Source organism: Ptychodera flava, chromosome 16 (genome assembly GCF_041260155.1).
Source record: "Ptychodera flava strain L36383 chromosome 16, AS_Pfla_20210202, whole genome shotgun sequence".
NCBI lineage: Eukaryota > Metazoa > Hemichordata > Enteropneusta > Ptychoderidae > Ptychodera > Ptychodera flava.
The window spans coordinates 6,512,415-6,526,753 of NC_091943.1; the positions used below are offsets into that span (position 1 = coordinate 6,512,415).

Below are 14,339 nucleotides of genomic sequence, written 5' to 3' on the forward strand. Positions count from 1 at the left end.
CTATTTCATAATATATACTTGCAGCGTCTTCAAAACTAAAAAAGGTACAGCGAAATGAAAGCTGGAAATCATCAGATTTCGTTTGCCAAGAATGTGCACGGAACCAATTTCTCGCTTTCCTTATATAAAGAGGGTGCCAAAACGAGTTCCTGTTCCTCTTTTGGAAAAAAGCTGGTCATAAACAATGGTGCATTTGTCGGTGGTTCGTAACACCCAGTCCCGCCGTGAAAGATACAACCACGCATGCGTCGTACCCTCGTGAGTAACAGTAATAAAACGCTATAAGTACGGTCAGCCCGCTTCGGGTTACCGTAGGAATGACATCAAGGTGACTTTATTTCATATGCAAGTGAGGCGAGCAAGACAAAGACACCCTCCATTGCGTTAGAATGGCGTTTTTAAAGCTCAGCATAAATCTTGGACTATTCTTGAGGCAACTCATCTGTATAGTCTTATTCACAGGTAAGTACTAATACTGCTTTACGTAGGTGGGTTTTTTTTTTTGACTAGTCTCGAGCAGATGTATACCTGGTACGACTGGTACGGCATCGTTTTTACTGCTCTATAGTACTATCAGTCATGGTGTGAAGTTTAAAAGTCAATCCTTCATTCCACTGAGTGTTACAAATGAAAGTGACGCGAATTACAGTTCTGAGGAATAGAGTTTGACATTTTTACAAAGTTGCAATTCACTGTCGACCTTTCTAAGTGTTTTCATGCAAATTGAAACGGTACTGCAGTGGCCTAGACGACAGGGTGAGCGAATATTCCTTTAGTAAACAACGAAAGTGTTTGTTCTTATGTCGAGAGAGGTTTACATTAGGTGTTGCGTGGGATGAAGTTCCCTGCGTTACCTCTGCAGTTAGTTTCAAGTTTCTATCCTGATATCGTTACATTTTTCATCTCCTGTAAGTCGCACACGTGGCAGGCAAAGTAATCGTTTAAATAGTTAAAATATACGAATATTATTGTCACTCGTTTGATAGTCACCGTTGCGATTCGAAAGAGTACTTGCAGAAGTATTCATTCACTGTAAACAAACTGACAACATTCCAGCAATCCATCACTTCGTTATGTTTTTCTGATAAAAACGTGAGTGACGTCATTTATGTCAATACATAGACCCTCGAGAAGTTTTTCGAGGGTCTATGGTTAATTGCACAGGATTGAAGGGCCTTCGAATCCTACATACAGAGGTATGTGGCTTTCAAGTGACGACTAGTGGTGCTGAACTCTGTCAGTTTTATGATCTGTCTTTTATTGCAAGACTTATGACTACAGCTCGTATAATTGGTTCTGTGCACACCGGTATGTGTGTACTACTATGCGTGTGTACCAGGATCTGACTAGCCCGGGAGAAGTTACCACCCCTCTTGTTAGTCGTAAATTATGCACAAACAGTAAAAGTAACACACAAAGAGAGAAATGGACAGGGAGAAGTTGCGTGAGGAAACGCAAGATTCGCAGCTTTGTTATTATCTTATCAAAATAGCTGATAAGGATGTCAACTCGTCATGTTTATATGTCGTTTGCTGTCATCAAATTTATTAATACCGTTTTAAACATATCTATTTATTTCCTATCGCAAATTCATTTACGACCGACGAAGAGATAATGACATCAAATTCTGGACAAAAGTACACATCCGTTATCAAATATTTTTTTCAAAAATTAATTTGTTTGAGCTGGAGACCTCCGTATGGATCAATTCGTACAACTACCTCAGAAAGAAAAGTTCTTATTGCCTTTAACTACTACAGAACGCGGTATACAAACATGTTTTGACATGTAAATCTTTTCCCATAAACTATGGCTAATTTGATTCATTGGTCTGTAAATTTAGGTTTCGTTTTTTTGGTCGGTCCGGAGTTCAACATTTGCTCACTCGTATGATCATTGGATGAATATTACTTTGTCTTCTGATTAGTTAATATTGTAAACTTGCATCATTTTGTTTCTCCCAGTGTGCAATGCCACCGCGATGTGCCTAGCCTTGTCTTCGTCTTTTTACGTGTAAGGTAAAACCTAACTCATCGAGTTACCGTGGAAACGACTGACCCTTTACACACTAAATGCTTCTCTCCTTCGTCGGATTCCTCCAAAATTAAACATTATGTCCTCCCTAGGTGCATAAATGACTTCCTTTCATTTTGATTTTCATTTTATGACTTTTATGATTTATGTCTTGACTGCTAGGTATACGTTGCCAAGACAAGCTGTCAGGTGGACCAGCTCTGCTAATAGCGGACCATCACGACTTCGAGTCTCGACTGACCTTCTTGAAAGGTACAGGTGCACAAATTTATGACAGACTCGAAAAACAGGGTAGTATAACTTACTACGTCCTTAAGCATGATTACGCAGAGTCTGAAAAGAAGGCGATGACGTTTGACTATCACGACAGGCTGCTCTTTTGGAGTGATCCTGGACAGCGGGCTATTTTCAGTCTCAACCTAGCAACAGGTACCCACTTGACCGTGTACTCTGGCACGTCGAGTACCGTAGAGGGCGTTTCAGTGGACTGGGCGGCCAATAACATCTACTGGACGGACGCGGAGTACAACTGGATTAAAATATCCAACTACGACGGTTCGCACAGTCGTACCCTATTCACTACAGACATAAACCATCCAACAGGGATAGCTTGTAATCCATCGACAGGGTAAGCGCTTCAAGTATAAATGATCTGATAACCTAGGGGAGAGGGGAACGGATGATGGATGGGAAGGACAAGTTCAGACAGACGGACGCACAGACAGATAGACAAGTAGCATGAACTGCTGAGACGGAGGATAGAGAAATGAAGGAGAATACTAGTAATTCCAAGCACAAAAATATAATTTTGAAGCTAATTTTTCCATACATCAAATCATCACATGAAATGAAACTGTCGAACAGAAACTTTTATATCAATAGTTCCTCTCCTGACTCTTACGTGTAAGATTGTTTTCGTTACATAGGTATTTATACTGGAGCGATACCGGCGAGAAGTTCCGAATTGAAAGATCAACTCTTAGTGGTGCAAACAGGACTGTGCTCGTGGACGAGGACGTGGTTGGTGCTGACGTAATCGGAGAACCAACTTCTCTGACTATGGACTATGCAAGTAACGTGTAAGAGCAGTAAATTCTCTAACACCGTATGTTTTTTGTTTTGTTTTGTTTAATTCTAATGTTATGAGATATTTGATGTCCATGCGAAAATAATAACTACAAGTTTTACCACCACATACTGGTCCCTCTGAACAAAGTCAAAAACAGTTGCTTCTTCATCTTTCAATAATCACAAATAGTTTAATCTTGATTTCTCCGCATTGAAAATATTTGAATGTTTGATTTTACTTGTAAATCGCTGACAATTAATCTCTGACTCACATATTGATACACTTCAATTATAGTTTGATGGCTATTCAAATTACCATTCTGTCGTTGCATTAACTTGCAAAAGCAAAATGAATGTTTTTTCTGATCTCACCTTGCACTGCACTGCGATGGTAGATCATTTTCAAATTATTTTACTATATACATTGCACTTTTATATTTACAGGCTTTACTGGAGTGATAGTTTGAATGGTCGAATCGTTGGTCTTGATTTAAACAATGACTCGTCTATTCCATATACGGTACTGCATGACCCAAGCACATTCGGAAGACTATTCGGAATTGAATACGATGCGGTATGTGGCTTTATTTTTTCTTTATTTTTCGTCTTGAAAAAGACGGGGCGTTCAAGATTGCTCAAATGCTTGAGTTGATATTTAAACAATTATGTTATGCAACTTTTGATCTGTTTTTGTTGGCTTTCTGTCAGTCTATATTGCTTGGCAGGAGGCGAAGGGTTTAATTAGAAATGTCTGTTTATATCTTTATGTCTATCTATCCATATTGTTATTTTCCCCTTTTTACCTATCTGTCTGCAACCTACCTACCTACCTGCCTGCCTGCCTGCCTACCTACCTACCTACCTACATACCTACATACATACCTACCTACCTACCTACCTACCTACATACCTACATACATACATACATACATACATACATACATACATACATACATACATACAGACAGACAGACAGACAGACAGACAGACAGACAGACAGACAGACAGACATGCCTTCTATCATATTAACATAAGTATATTTCCCTGTAATGGAGACATCCTTTTGTATCTTAGTATCTTCAATGTTAGTATGTCATTTTTTCTGGTTGTTTAAATTAACAGAAACGGATATATCCCCTGTCTTTTGATTTTGCTACTTTCTTTTATTTACTTAGAGTTTTGGATTTTTTGTGACTGACCGTGAAAATAAACATGTACACATCGTGCCACGTAACACAAGAAAGGTGATATTTTCAATAGTCACACAGTACCATGAACCAAATGGTTTAGTATATTATCAGCGAGACAGGCAGCCAAACTTGACAGGTAAGTTTAGACATAGAAACCAAATGTAGAGTCCTTGTGAGAGATAACCGCAGTACAGAATTCTGTGTCTTCAACTGATTGTAAATAAACTATGAGAATGAGTTTGATACGACATAAAGAGCGGAGTGGAGCTTCTACTCCACTGTCTATGGATACACTTGAATACTTGGGTGACTTGTTACAAGAAGATAAATTTGCATATATAACCATGTATGACACCACTACTCGTGATCTGAGTCGATTATATGCTTTATTTATAATTCCAATGATATCATTACAAGTATAAAAGGCCTTCCTGTAGTTTGATGGATGAATGGACGGACAGATGGATGGATGGATGGAGGGATGGATAGATAGATAGATAGATAGATAGATAGATAGATAGATAGATAGATAGATAGATAGATAGATAGACAGACAGACAGACAGACAGACAGACAGACAGACAGATAGATAGATAGATAGATAGATAGAGACAGACAGACAGACAGACAGGCAGACAGACAGGCCGACCGACTGAGGATTGAATATTAAAAGATTTAACGTGTACGCTTTTCCCGTATCGTATTTCACCAGATCCGTGCAAAAATACCGCGTGTAATCAACTATGTGTCAGCCACGTTGAAGGGTACAAATGCTTATGTAGCCAGGAATACAAACTAACCCCAAACAGTACACAGTGTGTCATTGGTAAGGTACTCAATTAAAATAAATGTTCTAATGACGTTGCCCCTTGTTAATTTGTTGTTCAATATCTAAGAAGGTATGAATTCGAAGATTTTATGTGTAAATACACTTTATTTTATTCTTGTTAAGCTACACTATTTATGGAATGCGGTGAAAAGATCACGTGACTTATGTCTTATTGTGTTTGGGGGCCAATCTCGAATTTCTAGATCTGGTTCCAGCTGTCTGCTTCCCATTTTTCTATGCCTGAGAAACTGAATTAGGCCTAAGAAACGTGCAATCTTTTAGAATGTTGCGGGTGCTAAAATTGCCTGAACAACCAATCTTAATTTTGCCTTTTTCATGACAGCGACGTGATATATGTTCATATTTTTATGTGTATATGAATTTTTTCTAATGCTGTAAGAAGTAAATAATCAAATCGCTGATTTCTATTCAACCAGATGACCGGATCATATCTGATCACGAACTCATCGTGTCACTGGTTGGAGGTAACTTGTGTCAACTACCGGCCAACCTAGGACATGTACCAGATATATCTACAATGGTTTGTTTCGATGACGTTGCGGTCGATTCTCTTGATTTTGAGGTCCGTGGGCATATGATGTTTGCCAGTCACTTGAACGCAAGTGATGATGGGAAAATATGGAAAACCCTGCTAGAATCGGAAACCGACTGGAAAGACGTTGTGTTGCTCCCCGAGGGTAATATTAAAGGTAAACCACAAATTGTATGAGGGTTTTATGTCCTTCACCTCGGACCTATGCGTGGTTCCTTTATCAAACGCAATCTCTATAGCTGGTAAACCTTTCTACCTACCTGCCAGCCTGTCTACCCGACACATCTATTGTGGATGGCTTGATGGCTGGAGCCTAAAATGGAGCCATGAATGGAACCTTGGCTGGATTATGGATGGCTCTGCGATCGATCCATGGATGTACATTCATGGATACCTTGTGTTAAAATATATATACGTCTATATCTACAGTGCGAGCGAAAAAAACGTCCATGAGACACCATGTACACATTACGTCTTGTTTAAATTAATATTTTCTCATCAAATTTCAGGTCTGGCAGTTGACTGGCTGGCGTCTAACTTGTACTGGACGGACGGATACAGTAGATCGATCGGTATAAGCAGACTGAACGGCCTCTACAGAAGACAACTGATCACAGAAGGCGTAGATACACCATCGGCTATAGCTGTTCATGCAAAGAAAATGTATGTCATGAACCGGTCCCTTAAAGTTTTTGGTAACGTCATATAAAAATGTCTCTGAATATCGAAATTTATTCGATTGTTTTGAGTGTACATGTCTTGATAAAAGGCTATCCGTACAAAATAACTCCACAGGGTAAATAGGGTTTGTTGTCCTTGTAAAAAGTTATGAGTACAGTCTCCTGTGGTGCAGGAACTGGCCAATGACTAATTACCAATAGTATTGATGCACTTCAACAAAACAAGTATATCTGAACACGGCCACTTTTAGTGTCAATATTAAACGAGCGTTGTGAGTGTGGTTGTTCAGAACTTGAGGACTTGTTACGCTGTACACAACGATAAGTTCTTTTCATTGTCAACGCAAGTTGATACCTATCCGCGCTTGATCAAAATAACTTGAACATGAAATAGTGTATGAGGTTGACCTGTGGTTCTCCCCTTAGGTATTTGTTCTGGACGGACATTGGATCGGACGTCCGCATTGAACGGTCTACCCTTCAAGGTCGACAACGGCAAGTCCTAGTCGGATCAGGCCTGCAACAACCAACTCACCTGGCTATAGATTTCGCGACAGATAGGTCAGTGAATAGAGAATAAAGTTAAAGTCGAATTAGGACAGTGAATAGAGAATAAAGTTAAAGTCGAAAAGTTTGCTGCAAATGACATTTTGGTTATAACACACCTTTTTGGCAGTAAACGAAGTTCATTGTAACACTGATATTTTGTGTCATGAACAATTAGTTCTGAATGCAGGCGAAGGGTTCTATAGTTACCATGAGTAAACATGGGATAATTCAACCCATGGTTGAGATGATGATGATGATGATGATGATGATGATGATGATGATGATGATGATGATGATGATGATGATGACGACGACGACGACGACGACGAATTATCGACATTGATATGACTATTTCGTGTCTCCTAGGTTATTTTGGTCTGATGATGGTACTCAAAAAATCGAATCTATCAGTTTTACCGGCGAAGATCGCAAAGTGTTCAAGACAATTGATGAAGTGCCATTCGTTGGGATCACAGCATTTCAGGTAGTCTATTTATATTTTAATTTGTTGAATAGAAGATTGTATTTTTGAGTCTCTTGCAAAGCGAGAAGACTGAAAAAGTAAGTTTTTACATTGAATAATTTTCCGAACCAACATAACCCTAAAGTGTCCAGTTGTTTCAGAAAGATATACGGGATGTTACGACCCTCTGAGAAAACACCGTTGTTTTCATCATTGAGACTGGAGGCTGTCGTCGAAACTGCGCGTGTGCGACTTTCTTGTTCATAAACAATGTGTTTCATGCATGATATCTAGATGCATCCCGTCAACATAGCTGCAATATTTAAATTTCACGATATCCGTTGTTAACAAACATGTTTAACTTTCATCAATCGCCAACGTGCCCTATATAGATACAGTGTTTACATCGGTCATAGGGGTACCTGGCAACCTTTGAGCAGAGTTCCGACGACAGACTCCTTATGGTGTGCTTTGTAAACGTTTAGAACTAGCTACGTAACTTTGCGAGTTGCAACCGTGAAATATTTTACTTACACCACAATAGACTTTTATACACACGTGAACAAGATCTGCATTTATGAATGTTCTGGAAAGAAGACTAACCGTTATCAAGCAGGGCTTTAACGATATTTTAAAGCTTACTTATTTACACAACATTTATTTTCTTCCCTGTATAGGATTTCCTGTACGTAGCACAAAAGGAACCGAAGCATATCGTAGTCTACAGCCTTACCAAACAGACCAAAGTCAGAACTCTCTCAGTCAAGAAGGAAATGACAGCCATAAAGTTCTTCCATAAGAGTCTTCAACCCCTATCAAGTGGTAAGAAACACTTGCATTGAAGTTTGTAGGGTCAATGTCTATTCAGTGTCCATATCACTTGGGGTTTACTCCTTCTTCGTTGGCGCACTTGTATACAATGTTTAAAGTTTCAATATCAGCGCAGCGTAAAAGAGCCAGATATTCAAGCGTCGTCATCGCCATGTAGACATATTGTTGTGCACGTCTTTAAAGTTATCGCAGTCAACTAATATCGCATTTCGTGGTCTTTTTTGCTAATCTCGATGCATTGTGCTTAAGGCAAAAGTGTAAATAATTACCTTATTAAATTATTTCAAAGAGAAGAACATTCTGAAATGCCAATTTCAAATCTCACAGATAAATTTCAGTGCAATGAAATCCAGCCCGACCAGCAAGTATATTAATTTATCTAATAGATGTTTTCGATTATGTTTTTATTTACTTATATTTATTTATGTATTTCTTCATTTGTTACATACCTTGTGAATATAATTATTGACCGTAAACTTCTTCATCCTTTTATAAGAGGGAGTAAGTAAGGAAAATAACTTTATCCGAAATTGTAAAACTGTTCAATAAACATGAAGACAGTGTAATGATAATCGCTAATAACTACATAAGGGCGTATTTCTGAATGTCCATATAATATTTATGATGCCCTCTGAAATTGTTTCGTTTTGAGGAAAAAAATATATCAGACATAATAATTGTAAGCGTTGATTTTCGAAACTAATTCTTTTCTCTACATATAGGACCCTGTGACATAGAAAACGGTGGTTGTGACCATGTATGTATCAATACCAAAGATGGACCTGAATGCGTATGTTCGGATTATCAAATCGGAGTTTGTACGCCAGGTAAACAAAATCTGTTATGTCAACCTGCTATCATTTTTTGACTCATTTCAGTAAATTTTTATAAACCACTGAACACCCGCGTCATTGACTGTACAAAAGACAACTGATTAATGCTGCCTTCAGTTTGCTGTTGGCTTTTCAACCCGGCACCTCAATAAAGGAATTTTACATTTACATTGCAAGTATTTAGCAGAGGACAAGAGACTTAAAGCTACCCCTGGCCGGCCCGGCCAGGGGGTGTTCCCTTAAGAAAGATGTTCGAGTATGTACCCTCCGAATTGGTCACAGTTTCATGAATAACCCCTGAACATGGGTCACTTTCATCCATGAAAACCTACGAAGGAAATGCACCCCTCCACACTGCAGGATAACTTTCATATGCAATAGAATAACAGTAAAAATTCCCATACTTTCTCAAGAAAATCCCTGACATAGATCATATTTTTGATATTCATGGTTGTATATTTTCAACTTTGATGGCTCATCCCTGAATGAAATATTTTAAATTCTGATTTGATATGATCCTCCACTTAAAATAACTTAAATCTATACTATGTAGGAAGGGTGATAGGTTGGCCATGCCCGTATCTCCATCAGAACAAATTCACTGACAATATTCAACTTCACCATCGTTTACAGAAATCAGATGTCCATTGAATATTCCTTTCGGTAAGATGTCGGACACCTGTGACAACAGAAACGAAAATTCTTGTCATTATCTGTGTTTTGACGAATACGTCAGGATCACGGAGCAGGCAGTTACATGCTCAGAATCGGGAGAATGGAGTATTCCCAGTGATGAACTGTGCGTGCACGGTGAGTGTTCGATTTGTCAACTATAAAGCCATATGCCTATTCTCTGCCATGATTCTCTAAAACAAGTCATCAGGCCAGAGGATAGGTGAGGCCTTTGGCCCAGAAATATGGATACCATGAGCTATTACTAGAACCATAGAAATACACACAAGTCATGAATACAGGTACACACTAACGAACAGTCAATTCGGTCATAACTAGTTGATTAAACTAGCACATATAGTGCTGATATTGCATATATTGATGAGAGCATACATACATACACACACATATACATACATACATACATACATACATACATACATACATACATACATACATACACACATACACACACACCCACACACACACACAAACACACACACACATACATATATGGCACAAAACCACTAATGCACTTCCGGAAGATAGTTCGGAAGAAAAATAGTGCAGACCTTGAAGTTTTGATACCTGCATGGATACTTGTTTAATTTGAACTTTAGTTTGAAGTGTTTTTATAATGCTTGAATCAAAATGCAGACTGTTGTGAATAATGGCTGAAGCATTCTGTGGTAATGTGTGGAGTTCTAGGGCCCATAGAAATCATAACAATAAGCCTAAATTTTGTCAAAAGCACCACTGAAGGCGCTATTTTCATCGTTATCTCAAAATTTCAGTGGACTTGCTCACACGAAAAATTCATCAGTAGTCAAGCTGACATTGACCTAACACTGCCGCAGAATGTTTTAAAATAGGAAAATTGAGTCAAACACTACTCTGGTGGCCTATGGAAAATTAATTAGTGGTCTTGTGTCACACACATACATGCATGCATACATACATACATACATACATACATACATACATACATACATACATACATACATACATACATACATACATACATACATCATAGACCCTAAAAACGGAATACATACATACATACATACATACATACATACATACATACATACATACATACATACATACATACATACATCATAGACCCTAAAAACGGAATGCATACATACATACATACATACATACATACATACATACATACATACATACATACACACAGACATACATACATACATACATACATACATACATACATACATACATACATACATACATACATACATACATACATACATACATACATACATACATACATACATACATACATACATACATACATACATACATACTCTCAAATTCATGAATCGAGTAGACAATACGAGAACACTATGAACAGTGAAATTTCTTAGAAAGTACAGATACAGTAACATAGACAATTTGCTTTTCCAGCCGCCTGTTCCAGCAGACCGTGCAAAAATGGAGGCGCATGCGTTGGATCAGAGTGGGGATACAACTGTTCTTGCTTACCGGACTGGACTGGGGATAATTGCGAGATAAACAGTGGGTACACTCACTCTCTCTCTCTCTCTCTCTCTCTCTCTCTCTCTCTCTCTCTCTCTCTCTCTCTCTCTCTCTCTCTCTCTCTCTCTCTCTTTACTTTAAAAATAACATCGCTCATGAAAGTCATGATAAGATCAAAGAAGTCACAACTAACAATAAAATAGTTGGGTATAGTAAAGGGAGAGAGTGTTTTTTTGTACTGGGTTTTACTGTATATTGTATTTTAAAACTAACGTATTCCAATGTGATTTGTTTTAATAACAGCCATACCTAAACAAGAGAGCGGCAGCAATAGTGCGTTGGTCATCCTGGGTGTATTGGTAGGAGTGTTTGCAACGGCCACTATCATGATGGTCATCGGTATCATTTTGATGATGAGGTAAAAATCAAAACCCTCGCAGGGGTACTCCCTTCCTCTGGAGGAAAAGTGACTTGCTTTCTACAGCATTGAAATGCCCGGATATACGCACTGATATCCACCATGATAACACTCTTATAAAATACCACGGTACCCCGATTATTTCAACCTCATTACTTTGATTGATTAGGTAAGATTCTCCCGGTTCGTCTGAAACTTCATGGCCCACAATACAAAATTTCTGGTTTGCCTTCCCCGTAGACTGAAAGATCCGTCGCTCGAGGGCGCTCTCTACCCCCACCCCCCACCCCTCACGTGAGAAGGGGAAGCGACGGATCTTTCAGTCTACCTTCCACGCAGCTTTCTGTGATTTGACGACTCGGGGGTCTGATCATTGTTTTTAAAACAATGTCATTCTAAACGCACACCTTTAAGCTTTGGTTGTGTTTTATAACTTCAAGAAGGCATCGCAGAACGCCTTAGACTCATGGTAACAATTACTGCAGAGTGAATCTAAGATTTACATAATTATATGTATTTACATGAAGATATAAAAGTCTGTTTGGGCGCATATTGCGTATAGGAATCCTTGTGCATGGATGCCGCTGTAAGAAAGATTTCTTCAACTGTGTTCATAGAATAATATTTGCCATTTCCCTCATAACAGAAGGGGTAAGTATGGAAGTGGTGGAGATACGCAGCCGATTATTCCACAGGAAGTTCGTTTCGACAAGAACGAGCAGGCGGTAGATCAGACAGGGTTCGTCAATGATCTCTACTTCAACGCCACGGTGCATGAAACACAGGGACCTGCAGCCACAGCAACCAGACAATATTCAGTGGACGTGGGGAAGAATGCCGGCACGACGGGCAATCATGAGAATGGTAACTCGTCTATTGTCGCGGAATTAAAACCCGAATCAACTGCTTAATATCATACTTTACAAGAAAAATGCTAGAGCAATGCTGCCGGTCAAGGAAAATTACGAAAGTTACTTTTCATTACACAATGTGACAAGTGAGACATTTGAAGCTCTGTGAAACTCATTTCACTTAATGTTGATTTTATCCTTCCTGTACAACATTACCTTATATACTAATTGGTAATATCAATTAAATATGGCGATATGAATGGAGACGGATGCAAAGTGCTCCGTCAACAAATAAATTGCGCTGTTGACTGCATAAAGCGTTTTACATTTCAGTTGTCGTGCTGTTAGTGTGCTCAAGTTCATGTCGAGTAACTGGCGTAACAAACACTGTGTTTGTATAGCGTTATTTTAATTTTCTTGACCACCTTGGTTTTGAATCCATTGCGCAGCTACATTTACTCAGAATTTACCCAATCGCCAATGAGAGAACAGTGAGGATAACAGTAAAACATATTCAATGTGGTCATGGGTTGAACAAATTACTTCGATATTGAAAGAAGGACACAATGATTGCAAGTTATTGACGTTTCGACAAAACTCAGTTCTGGTTTAGTCATTGAAAGACTTGAAGTTTCATTCATTATTGACGCCGATCACAAAATTTTATCAAAGTTAAATTATACTGTCATTTTTTGGCACGTGAAATGGTCAGAGTGGAAATGATGCTTGTTTTCAAGGTTCAGCTCGATCGGGCTTTATAGACAGTTGAACTCAAACAAATGAAGTTTTCACCGGATCACTTTTATGAAAATCGGGAAGTGTATTCCCCTCCCAGAGATACACATAGGTGACGGCCATTTTGTTGCATTGTTTCTCTATTAACCAAATTTGCGCGGTGACACACCCCCCGGCCGATTTTTATTCTTGATTTTTACAAGATCATAGTCAAAAGTTTGCTTGAGGAAAGTTTGAGCAAAAGTTTGGTCTTTCATTTTCGAGGCACGAAGTTCAGTCTGAAACAGCTTGTCTGGGTTTTTATCTAAACATCATTTCAAGGTTCCGTTTAATCTTGCTGAGGCATTAATTGATTGTTGTTGCCACAATTTGCACAAAATATGAACGTATCAATATATCAATTTTTGAAATTTCTTTCCGATATTTTGTAAATTGTTGAAAAATAAAGTTTGAACATTTTCCATTTGATTTTCGTACATTTGTGTGTTTCGTGTTGTGCACTTTATAGCTTTGTAGGTGCACTTTATAGCTTTGTAGAACTTACAATCATACGATGAACCCTAGGTTGTTGTTCCGTCCATTGTGATATCATCGCATGATGTTAAATGTATTTTCCGACTAAAATTATACGTGTGCTTTAGGAGCATAACGTAGACAGTTCTCAAATACAGCGGATATGTGCTAGAAATGTTTATAAACACGAGCAGGGGGAGCCTAGAGAGCGCCCTCGAGCGACGGATCTTTACGGTCTACATGCAGTGTGACCAATAATCATCCAGTACAGTTCGAAATACTGAAACTATTCCCGTGGTGACAAAACTCTAACTTATCAACATTTTGCTGCATATTTTAGCCTGCCTGTCAACCTTCCGGTGCTCGGTCTACTCCTTCGACTCCTACAAAGTGTTGAAATACCAAGCGTTCGGCATTACATGATGGATGTAATGTTATTGTGGACGATCGAATTGCTCTCTGGACATACAATCAATTGTCAACAATAACAATAAGTCTCACATATATGACGTTAGAGGGTAATCATTGAACGACATGGCTGATGAACAAAGAAAGAGATGAATTAGACCATTAAATCGCAAGGACAATCTTGAGCTTGCACAAACAGCAAGTATCGTTAA

At 38.6% G+C, this 14,339-nt stretch overlaps 1 protein-coding gene across 1 annotated transcript; it reads left to right on the top strand.

The window, feature by feature from the left end:
• Positions 1–250: 250 nt before the first annotated feature.
• Positions 251–13,674, top strand: LOC139152644 (low-density lipoprotein receptor-related protein 6-like). The gene is made up of 16 exons (XM_070725900.1): positions 251–462; positions 2,197–2,662; positions 2,961–3,113; positions 3,547–3,676; positions 4,278–4,428; positions 5,005–5,118; positions 5,559–5,831; positions 6,184–6,337; positions 6,781–6,915; positions 7,270–7,387; positions 8,044–8,188; positions 8,920–9,024; positions 9,664–9,840; positions 11,131–11,241; positions 11,506–11,620; positions 12,267–13,674. The coding sequence occupies exons 1-16, from the start codon at positions 390–392 to the stop codon at positions 12,529–12,531; spliced, it is 2,685 nt and encodes an 894-aa protein (XP_070582001.1). The 5' UTR covers positions 251–389; the 3' UTR covers positions 12,532–13,674.
• The last annotated feature ends 665 nt before the right edge of the window (positions 13,675–14,339 follow it).

Coding starts and splice junctions, on each gene's coding strand:
- LOC139152644 (XM_070725900.1), top strand. CDS start 390: ATGGCGTTTTTAAAGCTCAGCATAAATCTTGGACTATTCTTGAGGCAA. Junction 463..2,196: donor CTGTATAGTCTTATTCACAG/GTAAGTACTAAT, acceptor CTTGACTGCTAG/GTATACGTTGCCAAGACAAG. Junction 5,832..6,183: donor CCCCGAGGGTAATATTAAAG/GTAAACCACAAA, acceptor ATCAAATTTCAG/GTCTGGCAGTTGACTGGCTG.